The 23,272-nt window shown below is 45.3% G+C and overlaps 1 protein-coding gene across 4 annotated transcripts in view; it reads right to left on the bottom strand.

Annotated features, from left to right (window-relative positions):
- AMBRA1 (autophagy and beclin 1 regulator 1) overlaps positions 1 to 23,272 on the bottom strand; it is a 207,670-nt gene that overhangs the window by 96,896 nt on the left and 87,502 nt on the right. For 2 of the 4 annotated variants that reach the window (XM_056107387.1, XM_056107402.1), the window contains 4 exons: positions 23,095 to 23,181; positions 18,581 to 18,760; positions 6,152 to 6,232; positions 5,652 to 5,752 (listed from right to left, as the gene is read on the bottom strand). In XM_056107387.1, the coding sequence (XP_055963362.1) occupies positions 5,652 to 5,752; positions 6,152 to 6,232; positions 18,581 to 18,760; positions 23,095 to 23,181 (449 nt within the window). The remainder of the gene's footprint in view (positions 1 to 5,651; positions 5,753 to 6,151; positions 6,233 to 18,580; positions 18,761 to 23,094; positions 23,182 to 23,272) is intronic. The other 2 variants (XM_056107395.1, XM_056107407.1) reach the window with 1 other exon arrangement.

Below are 23,272 nucleotides of genomic sequence, written 5' to 3'. Positions count from 1 at the left end.
AGACGAGATTTCACTCCTGAATGAAATCTAGAGCTTCCCCTGAAGGAGTGGCTTTACATCTGTTTGTTGTCATGATAATGTTCAACTCTTCATGATTTCTATATAACAATACTGTAAAGGGGGGGGGGGCAGAAAGACCGACACTGTAAGGAAGAAGAGATCTAACCATGTAACAGGAAAGGAAGAAAAGGGGAAAGAGAGCTAACTCTGCTGGAGACACTGTAAAGGGGGGAAGAAACAACTATTCTGTAAGGATATGGTTGAGAATGAAATAAACGGTTACTGCCTACCAACCAGCCTGGGTCCTGTTTCCCTGTTCCCCAATTCCTTCATCTGTCGCTATCAACTGGCCTGAGGAGGCAGTTCTTGGCCACAGAACACACGCATTCCAAGTGTCCACACTCCTGAAACTCACACTAACTCAAAAATGAGTTTGCCTTCACTCGTGAAGAGAAGTGGACTGGTTCAACAGTGGGTCTGAAACATTGTATGCCTGAAACCCAACCTTGAATAAGTTTGCAATTCATAGTGACTTAAAAATAAAAAAGAAGCTAAGGAGCTTCTTGGTGACTAAGGTCAGGGACGAGACAAGGATGCCCACTCTCTCCACTACTGTTCAATATAGTACTGGAAGTACTTGCAATAGTGATTAGGCAAGAAAAAGATATTAAGGGCATCCAGATAGGGAAAGAAGAAATTAAGCTCTCACTATTCGCAGATGACATGATACTATACTTAGAGAACCCTAAAACCTCTACCAAGAAACTCCTAGAAACAATAGGCTTGTATAGTAAAATGGCAGGCTATAAAATCAATACCCAAAAATCCATGGCATTCCTATACGCAAATAGTGAAAGAGAAGAAAGTGACATCAAGAAAACAATCCCATTCACAATTGTGCCCCAGAAAATCAAGTATCTAGGAATCAGCTTAACTAAGGAAGTAAAGGACCTGTACAAAGAAAACTACAAAACGCTACTTCAGGAAATAAAAGAGGACACGAGGAAATGGAAAAATATCCCCTGTTCATGGATGGGGAGAATCAACATCATCAAAATGGCAATACTTCCCAAAGCACTGTACAAATTCAATGCAATCCCTATAAGGATACCCATGAAATTCTTCAAAGAAATGGAGCAAACACTCCTGAAATTTATATGGAACAATAAGCCCCCACGAATAGCTAAAGCAATTCTTGGGAAAAAGAAAATGGGAGGAATCAACCTCCCTAACTTCAAACTCTACTACAAGGCAGTAATAATTAAAACAGCATGGTACTGGAACAAAAGCAGAGCTGCAGACCAATGGAACAGAGTTGAATATGCTGACATTTCCTCCCAAACATATAATCATCTAATTTTTGATAAGGGGGCAAGACAAGTGAAATGGAGCAGGGAAAGCCTCTTCAATAAACTGTGCTGGCAAAATTGGACGGCTACATGCAAAAAAAGTGGGCTCAGATCTCTGCCTAACACCATGCACAAAAGTAAGATCAAAATGTATTTATGACCTCAACATCAGACCAGAATCCATAATGTTTATTGAAGACAAAGTCGGCAAAACACTCCATGATATTGAAGCTAATGGTATCTTCAAAGATGTCACGCCACTGGCCGAGCAAGTGAAAACAGAGCTAGACAAATGGGACTATCTTAAACTAAGAAGCTTCTGCACCTCAAAAGAAACAGTGACCAAAATACAAAGACAGCCTACAGAATGGGAAAGGATATTCACCAAGTACACATCCGACAAAGGGTTGATATCAAGGATATACAAGGTACTGGTTAAACTCCACAAGAAGAAATCACCCAACCCCATCAAAAAATGGGGGGAGGAAATGAACAGAAACTTTCGCAAAGAAGAAATTCGAATGGCAAAAAGGCACATGAGAAAATGCTCTACATCACTAATCATCAGAGAGATGCAGATCAAAACCACAATGAGATATCATTTCACACCACAGAGACTGGCCCACATCCACAAGAACAAAAGCAACCAGTGCTGGCGCGGATGTGGCGAGAAAGGGACCCTCCTTCACTGCTGGTGGGAATGCCGGCTGGTCCAACCCTTTTGGAAAACAGTATGGACGACTCTCAAAAAATTAGAATTTGATCTGCCATTTGACCCAGCTATAGCACTCCTGGGAATATATCCCAGAGAGGCAAAAAGGTATAGTCGAAGTGACATCTGCAATTGTTTGTTCATTGCAGCACTCTTTACAATAGCCAGAATCTGGAAAAAACCTGAGTGCCCAAGAACAGATGACTGGTTAAAGAAACTTTGGTACATTTACACAATGGAGCACTATGTAGCTGTTAGAAAAGATGAAGTTATGAAATTTACATACAAGTGGTACTACATTGAAAGTATCATGTTAAGCGAAATGAGTCAGAAAGAGCGGGATAGACACAGAAAGATTGCATTCATCTGGGAAACATAAAGCAACAAAAAGGGAGACTAACATCCAGGAATGGCTGAGATTAGTACCAGGAATTTTGCTCCATGAATGGAAGGCCAGCCACACATTCTAGGTGAAAAGAAGTTCAGATAGAGAAGAGAGCACCAAATGAAGGGTGCTGTGAGGACCCTCCCAGGGTGGGAGAAGCATGCTAAAAGTAGTCTATAGACCAAACATGATTGTCACTCAAAGCCTCTCTTGCAAAACACAGTACCCAAAAGAAGAGAGAGAGAACAAGGGGGAATACCCTGCCACAGAGGCAGGATGGGACGGGGGGGATGGGGGGTGGAGGGGATGCTGGGACCCGTGGTGATGGATGACGGGCACTGGTGGAAGGATGGGCACTTGATCATTGTATAACTGAAACCCAAGCACAAAATTTGTAAGCCTATAACTGTACCTCATGGTGTTTCACTAATAAAAAAAGAAAAAAAGAAAAAAAAAGCTGAGGGAAAAATAAATAAATAAAATGAAAAAATAAAAAAAGAAGCTAAGTAGCTTCTTGCTGTCCACAGGCTCCCTGAAAGGGCCGGTGGGGGCTTGCCTGGGAAGGAAGCAGGGGGAGAGCTACCCAGGACTCTGGAAGTCCTGAAGAAGGAAGACTCGTCCTGAATAAAGCTGGGAAAGTGCTTTATTCAGGCTCACAGATGGCATCATAGTCAAAGGCAAATACAGGACTGAACTTTGTGGCCTGGCTACGAAAACATTCCAGTCCCCCCACCTCCCCTCCCCCCCACCCCATCCCCCTACTCCCAGTACCATAATGGAGCAATCCGTTTGCATCTATGAAAAACGCTTAGAACAAGAACCATCTAACCTGCTCTGAGCTCCATCAGTATGACCCTCAGGGTAGCTTAACCTCTCAATCTTTCAAAAAGCACCAGACCTGCCTTACCCAAGTCCGGCGGTCCACCCCCTTCTCTGATGACAAGCTAGCCATTCACTTGGACCTGCAGTTAGACGAGTGCACTGAGCATTACACAGGACGGGTGTGCAGCAGTGGTGACGTTGAGTGAGGCAGATCCAGAAGGAGAAGCAGCAGCAGCAGTGGCAAGAGGAGGCTTTCCAGCTCTCAGGGAGAGTGCCAACCAGCAGGTACTGTGTGGTCCATGACGAAGGCTCCCATTCTCAGGGCTGCTGGAAACTGCAGCCCCTCAAAGCCTTCTTTAAAGTAAAAAAGTGGGACTAGATGGGCCCAGAGACAAGGGGTCAACACCTCCACTCACTGCCATTCTAGTGCCTGACGGGAAATGGCTTAGCCAGGCTGATCTCCTGACCTTCCTTACACTGCCAAATGCTCCCAGGTCTCTGTCTTTCTGGCAGGGGACAGAGGACCTCCAGGAATGGCTCTCTGAGAAGATGGGTATCCAGCTGGGGAGACTTGGGAAGGGAGAGGTCTGGCAGGTGAGGAGGAGGGGGATAAGAATAACATGTTAGGGGCCTGGAGTGATAGTACAGCGGGTAGGGCATTTGCCTTGCATGCGGCTGACCCAGGTTCGATTCCCAGCATCCCATATGGTCCCCCAAGCACTGCTAGGAGTAATTCCTGAATGCAGAGCCAGGAGAGTAACTCCTGTACATCACTGGGTGTGACCTCCCCACCCCCACCCCCCAAAAAGAATAACATGTTAAATGGAGTGTATAAACTATCCTGAGATGGAGAAATAAAAGTAAAAATAAATATGCAAAAAAAGAAAAGAAAAAAATAAAGGAAGGCAGAAAGAAAGAGAGAGAGATAAAGAAAGAAAGAAAGAGAGAAAGAAAGAAAGAAAAAAAGAAAGAAAGAAAGAAAGAAAGAAAGAAAAGCAGGCAGGCAGAAGTCTTAGAAAACCTTAATCTTCTCCCGAGACTTTCTGCATCTCTGCATCCTTAGAGAACTTGCCTCAGCAGTTTTCCCATCAGTAAACAACTGGCCATAGAACTGTAATCCATTTGGGGTCAGACCTCTGGGCACAGAGTAGGGAACAGGAAGTGGAGGTAAAGAGTTATTAGATATAAGAAGGGGAAAAGAAAAACCCAACGTACAGCTGTTCCAACAAAATGAAATGCTGCAGCAATCCAGCTTTCCCAGCGGTGGGAGAGCAGGAGGTGCTGTGTGGGGTGGTGCAGGCAGATGTCTGGAACAAAGAAGGGTGGAGAAGAGCCTGGCAGCAAGTGATTATCCGCCACACACCATCAGCCAAGCCACAGAAGCACCAAGCAAGGAGAGGCAAGGAGTGCTGGGAGCTGTTTACCAACCAGGGCCAGGGCCCCAATCAGTCGAGTCTGTCAGAAAACCATGGTGTAGTCAGCCCAATCTCCGGAAGCCAAGGCCTACCAAGCCCTGGTGTCCAACAGGAAGATGTGGAGATTTCTGATAATTCTGGGCTTGAGACTAGGGGCAAGGAAAACTTCCCGGGGAAGCAGAGTCCAGGGCCCAGCAGCTTGGTTAGAACTTTCCAAGTCTCAAGTGTCCAGGTCTCACACAAATCCCTCCCACCCCTTTAATCCCACCGTAAGATTCAGATATTGCACATCATTAAAAATAATTTGGATGTTTAAATAATGTTAAAAATAATGAGGATGTTTATTAAATACAGCTAAATGTAGTGTGATTTAGGATTTTACATGCATAAATTTCTAGGTTGGCAGCAGAATGGATAGGGAAGCAGAGCAGACAGGGACCCAACCTTTGGCCCCCCTGAAACTGCCTCAGCTGGGCGTGCCCAGCCAGGGTTCTGTTCTGAGGAGACGGCTGAGCCAGCCTCAGTCTCCTCCACTCCTCCTCCCTTGGAAGATTCCACAATGCCTGAGATCTCTGTGTGCTGGCAGATGCAAGGGTTGGAGAGGTGTGCAGTAAGCTCCTAATTAAATCACAGGATCTGGCTCATGAGTATCTCACCAACTGAAACATGAACAAGACACCTTTATCATTCAATTAAAAGCAGAGCCAGAATCTAATTGCTGGACTAAGAAGCAAATTGCTTAAAACAACCCCAAAAATGTTTCAACGATGTATAAAGGAAGTTAGAGCTATTTAAGAGAAAGCATTTTCCTCAATCCCAAAAGTCTCCCGCCAGAGCCAGGAACTGGCAAAACCTCAGAGAGAGTTTCTAGCTAGAGGCCATGACCCCATCACAAACCGGTAGGTAAAGAAAGGGAAGTCTTCATCAGCCCCTCTGATAGATCAAAATCCAAAGAAACAGTGCCTTACCTGCCAGGACCCTGTTAACAGAAGAGTGAGTAGCCAAGCCAGGCTGTCCACGTTCGTGAAAAATCCCCGCATAAGGCAAGTACTCAGGCAGCAAGAAACGCCTATAAGAAGGAAGACAAGTGAAAAGCATCCTGAAGACCCCATAAGACAAAGGAGATATCCAAGCTGCCTCCCCTCATCAGCTAATGGCAGGGAAGCCTGGGGCAAAGGAAACCTTCAGACTTGCACCTCCCCCTGAAGAGTCTTCCGAGGTGCCCGACGGTCGGTGTTCCTGAGGAGGGTGCTCCCTATGCTGCCACTTTTCTATCTTTCTGTTGTCGTGGCCAAAGATCTCCTGTTAAGCCTTTAAGTGGCAGGAGTAAATTGCAGGTGTCCTCAGAAATTATTCCAGATACAGACAATCTAAACACCAGACTGTAGGTTTAGAAATGAAATTTCAGCTCTCATAGAAGGTGTCCCTTAGAGAAATCTCTCCTAACCACAGCCTACCCAGTTCTTACCTTGGGACAAAGCGTCCGAGTGAAGGTGCAGACATCCGGGCATTGCGTGGGGCTCGGTGCCTGGATCTGTCACCATTGTCCCTGCAGAAAACAAAAAGACTATACATAAGAGTCACTAAAGTATAATCATCACCAACCCAGAAGATAAACATTCTCCAAACTAAATGGCTGCACTGAGGCAAAGTTTCCAGGAATCGCTCATCTATGTGATTTCTTACTGCATTCAGAAGTACCTCAAATGAAAGACACACGAGCATTTAATAACAGTTCTGGAAGAAGGAAGGTTTTTCCTGAGTTGATGTGGTCTCTAAATCTTTCTAAAATGAGTCAAGTTTAGAAATTCTAAGAAATATAAAATAGATAAACTTTTTCTAGGTTAAAAGATAAGAGAAACTAACTTCTGGACTCCCTCCCTCCCTCCCTGCCTCTTGGGAGTCACACCCAATAATGCTCAGGGCTACTGCTGGCTCTGCACTCAGGAATCACTGCTGGCGGTGCTCAGGGGAACATATGGGATGGTGGTCAGCTGCAATGCAAGCGCCCTACCCACTGCACTATCTCTCTGGCACCCCTCTGGGGAAGAATCAGGGAAGTCTTTGAGGAAGAAAATCACCCAAACAATTGCACTGAACAAAAGGTTTTCTTTAAATGAATCTGGGTGTTTGGTATGGTCAAATCATTGTTAAGTAGTAATAATACAGGAGTAATATTAGGCAGTCCTTTTATAGACTGAAAAGAAGAAAATAATGAAGAATATCAGAAAAAGAGGAATATCAAAAAAAAGAAGCCCTAAATCGTAGCACTTAAGTAAAACTTTAATTTTCTACTGTTTTCTTTATGGACCACTAAAGCAATAAAAATAAACAATTTAAAATATTTACTAAGCTTCAAAACAAAGGTTGTAAATATATTAGCCCATTTAATCCTTCCAGCTATCCCATTTGGCATTACAGCTTTGTACTATAGGTAAGAAAACTAAGAACTAGAAGGGCAAAAGCCTTAAGCACACAAATGGTAGACAACTGAGGGAAAGATTTAATGAAGACGCCAAAGCCTTTTACTATACGTCACTGATTCTAGAGATGATAAGAAAGTAAAGACAGGACTTCACGTGGTTTTGTTTCTAGGACATTTAAGGAACAAGAAGCCAAAGGGCACTGGCTGGACAAAGTAGTTAATTAGTAGCTTAACCAACTCCACAAAATAAATGAACAGGCTCTGATAGTTTGATTTGGGATGTTTTTTGAATTCTCCCTTTGGGTTATCTTCAAGTCAGATAATCTTCAATTCAGCTCTAAAACAACGTTAACACTTTAGTTTTCAAATGAACCACTATAAACATTATGGGACAGATTACAGTAGGGTCCTAGTAGTCACACACACTGAAGTATCCACAACTAAATGAAATGAAAGCTAGTGGGTTACCTTTGTGGAATGAAATGCTGATCGTTAAGAGAAAAAGCAGTATGAGGGAGAGTGGAAGATTCATTTAAAAATCAGTACTTTTATGGGATCAAGTACAGAGGTTCATCTTGCATGCACAAACCTGGGTTTGATTCCAGGTACCCCATGTGGTTCCCTGAGCCCGCCAGGAGTGTCCTGAGCACAGAGTCAGGAGCAAGCCCTAAGCACTGCTGGGTATGATCCCAAAACAAACAACAAAATCAAAAACAAAACAAAACAGTACTTTCAGGCCAGAGAGATAAACAATGGGCAAGGTATTTGCCTTGTATGTGACTGACCCAGGTTCAATCCCCAGAACCACACATATCACTCTGAGCCCCACCTGGAGTCATCCCTGAGTGCAGAGCCAGGAGTAAGCCCTGAGTGTGCCAAAAAACAAATAAATAACCACTAATTAATTTTTACGCTTCCAAAAGATAAAGCATACTAATGTTTTCCTTAACATTTAGTCTCGGAGAGCCCGGCAAGCTACCGAGAGTATCTCGCCTGCACGGCAAAGCCTGGCAAGCTACCCGTGACGTATTCAATATGCCAAACACAGTAACAACAAGTCTCAAAATGGAGATGTTACTGGGTCCGCTCGAGCAGATCGATGAACAACGGGAGGACAGTGACAGACAGTCTTTGATGGAGAGGTAAGGAAAGAGAAAGAAATAACTTATGAAAAGTAAAAAGGGTATTAAAAAGAACAATGAGATCAGTTCCTTATCCATACAAGGCAATTACTGGGAAGCCTACAGATTACAGTAGGGTCCTAGTAGTCACACACACTGAAGTATCCACAACTAAATATCAAAAAAGATACTCCTGAAACTCAACATTTAATTCTATGTTTTATATACATGTATACACACACACACACACACACACACACACACACACACACACATATAGGCTGGAGCGATAGCACAGCAGGTAGGGCATTTGCCTTGCACGCGGCCGACACAGCCGACCCGAGTTTGATTCCTCCGCCCCTCTCGGAGAGCCCGGCAAGCTACTCGAGAGTATCTCGCCCACAGGTAAAGCCTGGCAAGCTACCCGTGACATATTCAATATACTAAACACAGTAACAAGTCTCACAATGTTACTGGGCCCACTCGAGCAAATCGATGAACAACGGGAGAACAATAACAATGATACACACACACACACACACACACACACACACACACACACATTCAAGTTGCAAGCTGAATTCATTCAACATAACAAGTGATGGTACATGGGCTGAGTGGTTGCCTTGCACATGGGCTCTGGTTCCATCCCTGGTACCACATAGTCCCTTAAGCATATCTGGGTGTAACCCCAGAGGCATTTGAGCATGCCAAGGTGGCCTGGGTGACCCCTGATTCTTCAAGATGTGGTGCTCAGGACTTACTCCTGGCTCTGCACACAGGAATCACTCCTGGCAGGCCTGGGGGACCATATGAAGTGCCAGAGATTGAACCCAGATTGGCCGCATGCTAAGCAAGCACCTCACCTGAAGTACTATCTACAGCCCACAAGAGACTGATCTCTCTCTGTCTCTCATTCTTTTAGAGATGCTGGGGAGAATCAAACCCAAAGGCTCATACATGCAAGGGAAGTTGAGCCCCTTGCCCAGTTTGAGATGAGATACTGAACAGACTGGAAGATGTTGGCCAATGGCTACAGGCGAGAGATAGTTTAGCTGAGGGACAGCAGGTGTTAAGTACAGGGAGGGGCTAACATGACATAGTCCATGCTCTCTCAGGGGTGGAGGTGCTACAAGATAACCACAACCACCCAGTTTCATGCTGAGCAGGCTAATATGCTGCTACCATTCCGCCATCACCAGAGGACTCATTTTCACCAGCACACTTTTCAGGGAACTTGAAGAGAAACCCTCATCACTTTCATAGTCAGATGCTGCCTTTAAGTCAGCAGGACAGAAGCCGGCTGAGCTATTAATGGCTTTCCCAGTTGTTGAACTCTGTGCTTCTCTGATTAACACTCAGAGGGGTATTTGGGAAAGAGATGAGGGAAAAATAAGATTCCTGTAAAAGATTTTATAGAGATTGGGGGGAGGGGAGAACACCCTTCAAACAATCAAATAGCCACGACAAGTGCCGAGCACAAAATGCCTCTCTGGAACAAGGGACAAACACAGCAGCAACTCTTGATAAATGCCTGGGATTAATTGCCTCAGAGAGGCTATAATTTAAAGGAATGAAAAAATATACCTACAGGCTGCTGTCTGCATCCTGACCAGACAGTGAAGTTGTCATTACCCCTCAGTGACAAATGGCTTTGACTTGGGCTTTTAGAAATGAAACTCTTGCAGCTAAAAGCTCAAAGGCCATTGTCCTCTTGGCAATACACTGTTGGCTTTGAAGACAATTAGACTTATTAAAGAAAAAAAAAGGGAAAGAAAAATACTTGTTTCCTCATACTCTTCTGTTGCCACCCCATTTCCAGACAATAGAAGGCTTCACCAGGATGCCAGGCAGGCCCCTTCCCGACTATGTCCCTGCTAATGGGAGCCCCTGACCCTCCTCCCAGGACTATGCTCAGTTCTTAAAAGCTGAGATTTCTGGGCAGAGACTCGAAGGGCTGCACACAGGTTTTGAATGTAAGAATCCTGGGGTTCAATCCCCAGCACAGCAAAACCACTTGGTACCAGCAGGAGTCAGGAGTAACCCCTAAGTACCACCACAATAAATCAAAGTAAAAGCCTTGATTCCTGAGAGGAAGGCAAAGGCTCATCATTCATCAGAGATACCAAATAGGTTTCTTGGAATGGTGGAGCCTTAATTTTTCTCCAAGGAATAGTAATATAACAGATAATTACCATTTACAAGTTCCTCTCCTCCCTTATTCTACCTTTACTTTCATTTGCATACATTATGCAAATCTATGTTCCTATTGTGAGTTTTATGTTAAAAAAATAATATATATAAATATCAGTGGTTATGCCCTCCTTATCCCCACCCCCTCCCCCAACCCCCATTCCTGGCTATTTAATTCTTTCCATCTGTATTTTCCCATTTGAAGCCCAAGCACAATCCAGATATAATCCATTTCGTTCTCTTCTACATTCCTCATAATAAATATTCATGTCTTTTGCTTGCCCAGAAAGAGCACTGATTCTAAAGTTGCCAGGCAGTATTACACAGTTTTAAGCTCAAGGCTCAAAGTTCTCAGTACAGAGCTAGGACTCAGCAAGTCCCATGTTCATGGCTAACATGGGACTCCACCGGTACCAGGTATCCTGCTGGTAACCACCCGAAGTGACTTGCACTCAGCCTCCCTCTGCTGTCTACAAGACAGGCTCCTCAACAGTGACTGGCTCTGACAAGGACCCCAAGGGATGAAGAGAACCTTCAGCGAGAAGCCCACCTCATCTTACAAACAATGAGGCTGAGGGTAGGAAAGGAACTTACCCACTCAAATTCTAAAGACAAATCCCAGGCTCCATCCACCAAAAACTGGAAGCCGAGGCAAGTTCCTAGACAACAGCTGCCAGACTAGGGAGGGCCACAGGCCAATGACAGGTGGGCTCAGTGAGCATCACAACTGTTCTGGGGTCATTTACTGCCTTACCCACTTAGACGAAACAGGCTTCTGGGGAGAGTGAAATAGGACATGTGCCTCATTTTGCTCAGGAAACTCTGCTGGTAGAACACGCGGCAGCTGTTTCCCCAGGACGGTCACAACAGGCCCCACTCTTTGAAAATACCAGCTGCTGATACCCTATGTCTAAAACACAGTGCTCCTATGTTCTTGACTGTATTACACCCTTCCCTCTCCCTCTCCCCGTGTCTGTCTGTCTGTCTCTCTCTCTCCCCCTCCTCCTCCACACACATAAACACATTTTTGGGAGACCTGGCAGTGCCCAGGGCTCCTGGCTCCGTGCTCAGGGTGGCCCGGGCCGAGGATCAAATCCCAGTTGGTTGCATCTGAGGCAAGCAGCCTGCCTGCTCTACTGTATCTCTCTGGCGCAACCCCCACTGCTTTCTACCTATGTTTTCTGCAGCCATACACTCGCTACTTCAGGTCAAAGGGATACTGTTGGAGTTAACTGCCTAAAATGCATCTAAGCCTGAAAAAGGACTGGCTCCCAGATAAAAATTAAGTGAAAACTTTTCAGCCCGAGGCTGGAGAGATAGTACAGTGGGAAGGACGCTTGCCTTGCACACATCTGACCTGGTTTGATGCCTGGCGCCCCCTATGGTTCCCTGAGTCCACCGGGAGTAACCCCTGAGCACCACCAAGTGTGGCCCCAAAACAAAATAGAAACAAAGAAGGAAAAACAAAAACCAAAACCTACTCAGTCAGACAGTCAGGCATCCCAGGATCTCCATGTTCAGATCTCTTGCCTCTCTCCCCGCTCCTTCTCTCTCTCTCTCTCTCTCTCTCGCCTCTCTCCCCCCCCTCCCTTCACCCCCCCCCCCATCCAAGTTTGTGCCTGCACACCCCGCTCTGCTCTGTGTGTCCTCCGATAAACCCTGTAAAAGTCTTCTGCCCGGATTTCTGCATAAGCTCTTCCTTTACTGGCAATCTCCTTCCAGACCCTCCCCTCCGGCACAATTCATCCAAGTCCTATGCGGGTTTCAGACTGAGCTGAACTCGATCAAGCCCCCTCACATCTCCTGAAACACTGCCTGCAAGTAATGCTGTCTCCTCCTCTAGTGGCACTTTATTACAGACTATCTTTAGAATATTGTGTCAAAAGCAGATCCTGTTATCCCACAGCCGCACACTCGTCAGTGACTCCCTCTCACTGCCATGAGCAGGTCCATCTCCTCTGCAGACACACAAGTCTCTTGAAGAGAGGTGCTGCCCCAATGCTCGGGCTCATCATCTGCCACACAGCCTGGACTCGACAGTCTACCCAGACTTAGCAACCAGGGAATTCCTAAAATTTTCCATGACGGGTTTGTTGCTGATGCTACCTTGTGTGGTGCCAGGAACTGAACTGAGAAATCTTTACTTACACAAGGCACGTGCTCTGCCTCTGCGCTGCATCCCCAGCATCTCTGTGGTGGCTGCTTTTGGTTTTAATGAGTTCCTATTTGCGTTTCTCTAGAGTATAACTAGGGAAAGCATTCCCTTTTTTTTTTTTTGGGGGGGGGGAGGGAGAATCCACACTCAGGTTCTACCCCTGGTTCTGCACTCAAATCATTCTTGATGGGCTATAGGGGACTGAATCCTGGAGCACAAAAAGGCAAGTCCCTTATCCTCTGTATTTTTCTCCCCAACTCCCAAGGCCCCATTTTTGCTCTGTTTTGTTATGGCTACATCGGGAGGTGTCTAGGGCTTACTCTGGACTCTGGACTCTAGGATCACTCATGGTGGGGCAGAGCCTTGCCTGCTTTGCTATTTCACCAGCCCTGGCTCTATTTTTCAGACATACTCTTTTGTTTGTGTGCTGTTCTGGAGTGCAGGGTGGGGGGTGGAGGAACTAGATCTACCCTGAGTAGTGCTCAGGGGATACTCCCAAGTCTGTGTCTGGGGGTGGCTGCAGGCAATGCTCAAGGGACCATGTGATGCCAGGAATCTAAGCTGGGGCTCTTGCTATCAAGTGCGCAGCCCTTGAAGCCAACTTTCTAGCAAAAAATATACTCTCTTTTATAAACCTACCTTGTAAAAACAATCAATCACTACAAAAATTAAGAGGGTGAAATTATTTTAGATTAAAAAAATGAACGAAACTTTTAAAAACTCACTTCACTTTAAGAACTATTTGCTGGGGTGGAGGGGCACACCCCAAGATGCTCATAGGCTACTCCTGGCTCCCATGGTCAATAATCTCAGGATTATTCCCTGAGGTGTTTGGGAGACATGTGGTGCTGGAACCTGGGCCTCACTGCAAAGCATGTACTCATTTCTTTGAACTTTCTCTCCAATCCCAAGAATCATCTCTATATAATGCTGCCAGCTCAATAAATGGACTATTTTCCCGATTACTGACTGCTCCAGCAGGCTCTGTTCTGGAAAGAATGACTCTGCAGGATGTTTCTTTAAAGCTTCTCTGGCACTTCTATTAACAAAGAGTTTTTTTTTTAATAAATAGTTTTTTTGTTTTTAATTTTTTGCTTGTTTTTGGGTCACACCTGGCAGTACTCAAGGCTTACTTGTGGTTCTGCACTCAGGGATCACTCTTGGTGGGCTTGGGGACAACATGGAGTGCCATGGGATGAAACCTGGCACAAGGCAAGTGTCCTATCAGCTTGGGCTCCCTATAATTATTATTATTTTTTTTACACACTTAAAAATATATCGGTTTGTAAGTCAAAGAAAGAGACAAAGACAAGTCTGCTTCAGAGAGAAGCACATAGCATTCCCTCTGAAGTACAGTCTCAGCTCTGGCTACTCAGTTTCTATTTGTTCTAAGTGGTGTTGACTCCCATGGAAGCCCTAGAAATTCCAGGCACAGGAAGCCAACAAGAGCATGTGTGCTAATGACTCATAGCTAGCAGCACTCTACTAGAATGTCCAGCAAGAACTCAAAGCAAGTTGTCTCCAAAAGCTGTCACCTATAGAGATGACAAGAGCAATACAGGGCTGAGGAAGGAGCTCAAGTGGCAAAGAGAGTGCTTGCATAGCACAAGCCAGATCCTGAGTTTCATCCCCAGCTCTGCATGCTCCCCTGCCCCAGCACAAAGAAATAGAAGCAGAATTTTACTTGGCTAGAGTTGGCTCAACTTCATTTATGGGAGAGGGGCAGATGAAGACTACTAAATTCTGAAGCAAGCACTGTGCTGTGTGCCTTACCAAATCAGGTGGTAAGACTGGGCACCAACACTCAGAGCTCTCGCCAGTTGCACTGTGCAGCAGGAAGACCTTTGAAGGATCTGCTTGTCAGAAGGTGTCTTGCAATGGCGTCCAAGAAAGGAGCAGTTCTTTCTATGGGAGGTTCTCCTGCACATGTGGTCCTGCTAGAATCTACTGTGACAAGCTCGACAACCAGAGTACACCCAGAAATGAGATACTCTGTGTGCAGGGATCACATCTGGTGGGTTTATGGGACCAAACCATGGATGGGTCAGCCATGTGCAAAGCATGTGCCCACTGTACTACCACTTCGAGCCCCAGCACAATGAAACACAAAAAAATGAGTTTAACATTTTGTTATAATATGGATTTCTGGATAAATGGAACCCAAATGCAACCAAACAGAATTTTATAAGTTAAGGGCTGGAGCAATAGCACAGCGGGTAGGGCGTTCGCCTTACAAGCGGCCAACATGGCCGACCCGAGTTCGATTCCTCCGCCCCTCTCGGAGAGCCCGGCAAGCTACCGAGAGTATTGGATATGCCAGACACAGTAACAACAAAGTCTCCAATGGAGACGTTACTGGGCCCGCTCGAGCAAATCGACGATCAACGGGAGGGCCTTTACCTTTACCTTTAAGGAAATAAGTGTAATATCTGAAGAGACTTTATCTTAAGGCAAAGACAAAAATCCTGAGATATTTTTCCAAAGTAGAGCCCAGAGTTATAAGATTGTAAATGAAAGGCTTGTTTTCTTCTGGGCCAGCAATACCATAAGCTGTTAAATGTAATACCCAGTGGGTGATATGTATGATGGAGATATGTGATATGTGTGACTGATGGAATCTAAAGCTTCTCTCATTTGGAGAGACTCTAGCTTACATTATCCTTTGCCCTGGAAGGCCAAGCAGCCTCGGAGAAGACAGACAAACAATCTGGAGGTTATTCTGAGACTATAATTGCATTTAGAATAAGAGATTTTTATTCCCATTTTTGAAGATGGAAACAAAGACAGCAGAACAATAGTAAAAAAATAAAAATAAAACAAAATACCTCATTTACAGGCCTTGGCAGCCCCTGGGACAAACACATCATCTAAGCTATCCGTCCCCCTTTCCAAAAGGACGGTGAACATGACAATGGAAATTTACCTTGGGCTTATTTGCCATCTCCAGTCTAGCACGTGGTCTGGGCTCAAAAGCAGGCAGACAGTAAAGTCAGGGGCACCCACGCCTTCACCCTGCTCGTGAGCATCTTTATGCAAAGGCAGGTGCTGAAGACTTCAGGACAGACCTGCTGTCAGGGTCCTGCCTGTGCAGGCTGATAAACATGGGGCCTGGAGGTCCATCCCTGCCAGGGAAGCTGGTCATTAATCCAGACCAAAAAGAACGGAACATTGAACCCGACAGTGACCAGCCTTCCAAGCTAGCCTGCCTAGAAATAAATCTAGACAGTCCTGCTCCCCAGCAAGCTCATAGAGCATGGGCTCAGATGTTGTTTACATCATTTTTTAAAGGTTTTTAAATCTGCAGGTCAATAACAGTCAGGCACTAAACATTTGTGTTCCTATTCTCTAATTTAGACATGTCCAATTTTGGTCAAGTTTCAGTATCCTCATTTAGAAAAGTGTCACCATAAAAAAATAATGATCTCATCATCTGAGTTTTTAATATATTATAAAAGTTTATATTTAGATTTGGGCATGTTTTATATATTATAAACCAGTTTATAGATGAAAAATACTATTACAGCTCATACCTTTCATCTGATCGATGACAGAAGAGAAAAAGATGGAATTTGGGTAATGGTTCCCTTCGTATTCTGGGGACTCTATTCCCCAGGTCAGATCAAGCAAAATGATGTATGATTTAGCAGATGGAAGGAACATGAAGTGGGGTGACAGAGTCAGGAGTATGGTGTGAGGGGAGGGTGAGGAACAGTTTCTCTTAATGGTACCCTAAGTGTTAGGATTTCAGGTTCTATCTCACCTGCTTCTCTACCTGAAAGAGTATACAAGTCCCTAACTTTCCTTCTCGTTACCAGCACCAAGGAAAAGAACAAGGGCAGAGAAGTAAAAATGAACTGATAAGAATCCCTGCTTTCTCTTTTCCCTCCTCTGACCACCCAGAAATTAAGAGAAGAGGAGTAACCATAAACAGCACTCAATTGCGCGTGGGAGTGGGGGGGGGGAAGGAGGCAGAGAAAGAATCAGCAGAGGGTAACTCTGCATCCAACAGCCAGCAACGCCCTTCACTAGAAGACCTAGACTACTAACATGGAGGTGACTAATCCCCAGCTGCTATTAAAAACAAGATTACAGTCTGCATCAACCCCGAAGAAAGGCAAACACCCAGGGAGGGCCTTTCAGAAGGGCCATTAGAGAAACCAGCCTATTGTTGCTAACTGGGGAGCCACACAGGACCCCATAAGAAAAATGGGCGGCAAGTCAGTGCACGGAAGGTGAAGACACAGTGTAAATTCAGGTCGTGCTGAAGCCGCGGGGAGTGAGAGCACAGGTGGGCTGTGGGGAGCACAGGGAGGAGGCAGTCTGACATAAGAAAACCGAGGGGGAAGGACGGGGAAAGGGAGGAGGTGGTAGCAGAAGAAAGAGAAGGTAAGATGAGAACAGAACATTTTAAACTAACCCAGAACCCCATTGTGAAGGACAAGTCACGAGGCAAGACGCAGCTCAAAGGCAGGAGCCCAGGTAGCTCTACTGCACGGAGCTAACACGGCCTTCCCCGGTGCCCGGAGGGCTGGCCTGCAGCACCTGGGATGTCCACTGCAACTTCCTTCCTAACGACCTCGGTGCTGGAAAAATAGTTCCCTCGACAGGGGAGCAGAATTCACTACAGGGGTCTGCCTGGCTAAGGAGACAGGGTCGCTTTGCCTTTGCAGCCAATGCACCTTTCCAGAGAGTGGGCAAAGGGCAGAGGCTGCCTGTTGAGAGGCTGGCGGGGTTCTGTGCCCCTAGTGAGTGACAGCACTGCCACCCGAGCTCCTCTTGTCATACCACAGCAACTTCAGGATATCCCTGCATTCCTTTCACATTTACATCTTCCTCAGACATTGAGGAATGAACCTCCCATTTAGTCTTCCCACTGCTTCCAAGTACGCAACTGCTTGTGTATTTAAGGATTGCACCAGGAAGGCAAATTGGTACAAAGGTTGTTCCCGCCCTCTCAGTCCTCTCTGAAAAAGGGATTTTGCAAACACATTAAGTTATCATGCTCTTCTGCAAGGTGGCTCGTGGAGAACAAACGATCCCTTCAGTTCAAGGCAGGGAGAGACGGCTGAGGGAGGCAAGAACTCAGTCCTGACCAGGCTACATCCAAGTAAAGGGGGAGAAAAATGAAAAATTCTGCACAAGCTGTCCTGTTTCAATAATGCCAGCGAAGGGGGGGGGGGGGGGGAGAAAAATGTTTAACTTTCCATCACCATCTCTTGCTTTAAAGGTCTGAGAATATCAAAATATACATGTCAAAACAGGGGCCAGATGTCCAATCTGATGCCACCCAGGAAGGCTCAGTTCTGAGATGACAGGAAACACAAAGACAGCTAGAAAGGTCATGTGCATCAGGTCAGAGAACGCAAAGCTCTGGGTCAAGGCCAGCAGCATGGAATTCTGGGCCTGGAGCTGGCTGGCTCCTTTAGTTCACCCCACTCTCACCCAGCCCTCCCACCCCTCCCAAGCCTCTCAGCCCATGCTGATCTGACAGGAAACGCTCAGTGGGCTCTGACTGTGCGGGGTGTGGAAGCGTCAGAGGCTGAGGCCGGGCCTTCCAACGTCCGAGCAGCACTTGGGGTGAAGGTGCTGAGAGACTCTGCCTTTGAGAGCCACCTCAGGATTTTCTCTGCAATGGTTCTCCCTACCTTTAAGAGATAAACAAAATAATAAAAATAAATAAAGTTTTTAAAAAAATACCAGACCGCCTGCCTCTGTGCAGTGAAGACAGGGTCCAGCGGGAGGGAGTGGCATTCCTCACCACTGCCTGTGCCACAGGGCACCACAGGAGAATGCAGTGCTCAGGGTGGCTGGCCTGGGCCCAGGGAGTCACCCACAGGTGCCAGTGTGAGTCAGCGGTGCCAGTGCCAGGAGTGGGGGGGCCCATGCACACTCCCTCCATCCCTCGCCCCATCCTATTTACCACTGCTGCTCAGACAGTGGCCGACTTGGGAAGATAAGCCTGGGAGGAGAGCAAGGGAAGGCAGCAGACTGGGGGGTACTTACTCAAAGTCCTCAAACTCCAAGTCGGCTCCCTCTACGGATGGACCTTGGTTGTCTGAGGAAGAGGAGGAGGTGGAAGACCGGAGCCGGTTCTGCTGGTAGCGCATGGAGCGCTGGCGGATGCTGTCTCTGCGCGAGAGATACTGGATCATCCTCTGGGCGTAGTATGCAGCAGGAGACAATCTGAGAGAAACACAGATGGACAAACACACACTAGTACGAATGTGGGCAACGCCGGGGAAGAGTAGATCCAGCTCGCCCATGGTGTCTCCCTGCTGAGGCAAACTCTGGAGACATGAGGAATAAAGGGCATTTAACTCACCAGGCGGTTTGTGCTGCACAATACTCTTATCCGACTCTCCCCAGGCTCTGCTTAGAGGGAAGGCAAAGAGGCTGGTTGAATCAGTCATCCCCTGATCAACAGCTGCCCCTCCCAGGAAAGAGGAAGAGAAGTGGTCCTTTCCTTCCTGGGGTGCTCTACGCAGCTTTTGCTCTGCCGCCCATATTCAGAACGTAAGAAACGATAGAGATCGCAGTGGTCACCTATGGGTCATCTTTTTTTTTTCTTCCCTCATCTAACAGTGGAGAAAACAAGCCGGAAGATGAGGAATCTGATGAGGGAAGGCAGCAGCCAGCTTCATCCTCACTGGGACACCTTTTTGACCACAAATGCACAGTGCCTCAGGTGTGGCCCTGCTCCTGCAAATGACCTCTTTGAGTCTCTTATCTCTCGTTCCCTTCCAGATTGTTCATAAACATTTATAAGTTAGAGAAAACATTAAGGATAGAGACTGAGTCAAATATAACTGGGAAAAAAGAAAAATAGTGGGGAAGACAGGGTTTCAATCTCTAAGAGCATCAGATCTGGACACTAGGCTGTCTAGAAGGTGAAGGTCATTCCTTAGCTTCGCCCCTACTAGGATGAGTGTTTTCTGGGGTGCTTGGGGCATCATGTGGTGCCGGAAATTGAACCCCGGATCTCTTGCATGCAAAGCAGAGCAAAGCAGTGGGCTCTAGCCCACTGAGGACTATTCTTATGAAATGACTTAGTCTAAAGTAGAATCGTCTTGATATCCCCTGAAAACATGTAGTATCCCATATGATTCACCATTCCCTTCTTTCTCAAGTTTTTCCTCCATGTCCTACAACACTATTGTATAATTTGAGGCTGCAAACTAAGAAAGTAAGTGAATAACAGCAACAGAAAAGTTTTACAGGATGGCATTATTAATAAAAACTTTGCAGACTTAAAACCTGCCACTGTGAGGCATACTACTCAATCCCAAGGGGAGTTATAGCCTCCAAAAACACACAGGAGGTGAAGATATGCATATATAAAGTTCATTTGCACTATGTAGCTTTAGCAAAAACAAAACGAAACAAGAAACATCCCAACTGCATGTCAACAAATTAAAGAAATTAAAGAAATGGCATCATATAGACAGGCAGGCAGGCAGGCAGGCAGGCAGATGGACGGACGGACGGGGACACACACACACACACACACACACACACACACACACACACACACACCACTGTGTAACTATTAAAAAAATAAAAAACCAAAACAAAACACTAAACAGACTACCTGGAGATCCCAATGAGGATTCATTGGCACCTTAACGTCTGTGTTTGAATATAATAGAGAAAAAGACAGTGATTTTTTGTACTTTTATAATAGATATCTGGAAAAACTGGTTGAGAATGAAAGTTGAGTATTATATTCAAATAGTGGGAAAGGAATTTACAAACCTCTTGCTGCTGAACCCTGTTACCCTTAACCACAACCTTTGGGCAAATGCCTGATAAGTCAACTGATTAAGGGCAAAGGAGATACATGTAATGGAATTGAGACTGCCTCTGAAATGCTTGTCATCAAAAGTGGTGCCATTCACGACAACTGACCATCTTGGGAACTGTCAGAAACTTGTGTTCTGGGACAAATGTTGCATTGGGCATGCCTGAACTCAAACTTTCTCTTTTTCTCCTTTTTTTTTGTGTGTATGTGTGTGTGTGTGTGGGGGGGGGGGGGGGGGGGGTGGGTGACACCCAGCAGTGCTCAGAGCTTACTCCTGGTTCTACATTTAGGAATCACTCCTGGCAACTCGGGGGAACAAATGGGTGCCCAGGATCGAATCCGTGTAAAACAGGTGTAAGGTAATAGTCCTATCCAACAATGGCTCCAGCCCTTCAACTTTTATTTTTGGGCCACACCAAGCAGTTCTCAGGAGTTATTCCTGGCTCTGTACTCGGGAATTACTCATGGCGGTACTGGGGTTCGAACCTGGGTCAGCCTCGAGCAAGGCAAGTGCCCTATTTGCTGTACTACTGCTCTTTCACTGGCCCCTAAACTTTTTCTACAGCAGATGAGCACAGGGAAGCAGAGATGCATTGGCCAACGTCGTTAAGAGTACAATAACCAGGTCTTAAAAGTCTTAAAAGTGTCGGCCTATGGGACTTTCATCGTCTGTTTGGGCCCCTGTTCCAAACCGTTTTTGCAGGGATGAATTTTAGAATCATAAACTTTGTACCAACAGAACTTAATGCCCTTAGGCCATTCCTATAGTTACCACATATTAAAAATCTTCCAGCAGAAATCTAGAATTGTTGGTTAAGTTTTAAAGTCAGAATATAATATAAGAATATAACAAAAGTTTCAAGAAGAAATGAAGATTCTTTTAGTGGGGAAACTGATTCTGAAACTAATTCTCAGTTGATGACAGCCTACCCAAATTAATAGAAAATTATAACATTATGATGGTTAGAGGTAAGAAAAACAATGCTGACCATATTAAAGGTGACACTTGTTTAAATAGGGGCAGTTTCAGCAATTAGCAACCTCAAAGTTCTATCTCACTATAGAACAGGAATTGTCCTAAGCTACAGAACTTTGCATCCGTGACTTTTTTTCAAAAAGAAGAATAATTAGAGGCACAGTTTTAAAATGCAATCCTTTAAAGCAATCAGAGGGAAGTTAGGTATACTAATGCTGAGGCATTGCCTCACAAAGGATCTGACATATACATACTATGTCAGGTAAAGTGCAAGAATTTGAAAAGAACAAAGCAACCAAAAATGAGGCAACTGTCATTCTCATCATCCTCTAGCTGAAGAAATGGACAAATATCAAACTGTAAAGTAGTCTAAGAGAAAAATTTAAATATTGACAGAAATCCACACATTTCTCCAAGAAGACTACCTTCCCTTCCCCCTAAAACATAAAATGTGTTCAAAAGGAAAATGCAAAAAAGACCAATGCCAGAAAACATGATACACTCTTTGATAAATAGATCTAAGCAGAAATAAATAAGAGGTTTATTACATAAAAGGAGGATAAATAATGGCCTTTAAGAAAGACTGTCGAACACTGTCAGGTTAAAAACTGTAGGGATAAATCATTCATTGCTGTTCTAAAAGAAACCGCTTTACAGCAAGACATTCTCGTTCTCAGGTTTTCAAAGTACATGAATTATGTGAGAAATCTCCTTTTCTTTGGGCTTATAACTTGAAACTGTGATTCGAGACTAACACAAACTTCCAATCCTAGCTCAGAAAAAAATGTACAGGGGTCGCATCACACAGCTGTGGCAACAATAAAATCCCTCAATAGCCCTGAAACCAACTTGGCCTACAGGTTTTGGTTTTTGTTTTTCAGACTTGAAACTCTTAACCTAGAATTTAATCTAGCACAGCTCACTTGGCTTGATCTAACCTATGTCACTGACCTGCCAGCCCATCTGGTAGGTTATGACTTCCCCTTCTCTCCAGACGAAGCCTCATAACGTGCTCTGGCACTGATTAGTCTTCTACAGGTAACCACCATTTTAGAACATTCACAAAACTCTTAAGTCCAACTGCAACACTCCCATCGGGCAGCTCTCCCCAAATGAACAGTATGGATCGACCTCAACCTTATCCTGATTCGTGACCGCCAGCATCAAGGAAAGACAGGCTTTGAAGTCATCTAACTTATTTTCGCATCTCTTCAAGAACTTTTCAAATGTGTTCTCATCAGTATATGGCAAACACTTTAATGAAACACAACCTTACTTTTTATCATTACCCTTTTGTCAGTCATCTCATTCTTCAGGTAGCCTCCAAATTTCAACAATCCTGAATGAGCATTAGTTCTGTCTTTGGAGATTTCAAGCAGAGATTTTTTTTTTTTGTTTAAAAACTGCCTCATTCTTCTGGTTGCCCTGAACGGCGACTGCCTCTGCTCAGCACGGAAGGCCTATCTCACAATTCTGCCAGGGGTTTCCTCGGATCCCTACTCTGGAACCCCAGTTACAAAAACGAACCCCAAAGGGAAGAACTCAGTCATAACCCTCCACCACCAGAGATCTGTTCACTTACCTGCAACACCTCCCTATCACCTGAAACCACCTGTCTCAAAACTGTAGCTGAAAAGCCAAGAGCACCAGGCCTGGAGAGGCACATCTGGGGTTCCCACCAGCATGGAGACCCCACGGGCAGCCCCTCCCCCCACCTAGTGCCATTTCTCACTTTGGCCTTACCTCGCGGGGTCTGGGTATATTGGGTGCTCTCTGGATCCTGCTCCATCATAACGGGATAATGAAATGAGGGAAGACTCCAGCAGCCTCCTAGCAGAGATTAAAAAAACGGCAATAATCCCTGTCAATTACCAACTCAGAGGTCATTCATATGGAAAAAAATGGGGGGAGATCTGAATAC

The sequence above is a fragment of the Sorex fumeus genome, unplaced genomic scaffold, assembly GCF_029834395.1.
Source record: "Sorex fumeus unplaced genomic scaffold, SorFum_2.1 ptg000007l, whole genome shotgun sequence".
Classification (NCBI taxonomy): Eukaryota; Metazoa; Chordata; class Mammalia; order Eulipotyphla; family Soricidae; genus Sorex; species Sorex fumeus.
Note: the sequence above shows the minus strand (reverse complement) of the source record. Positions and strands in the feature narration are given on the sequence as shown.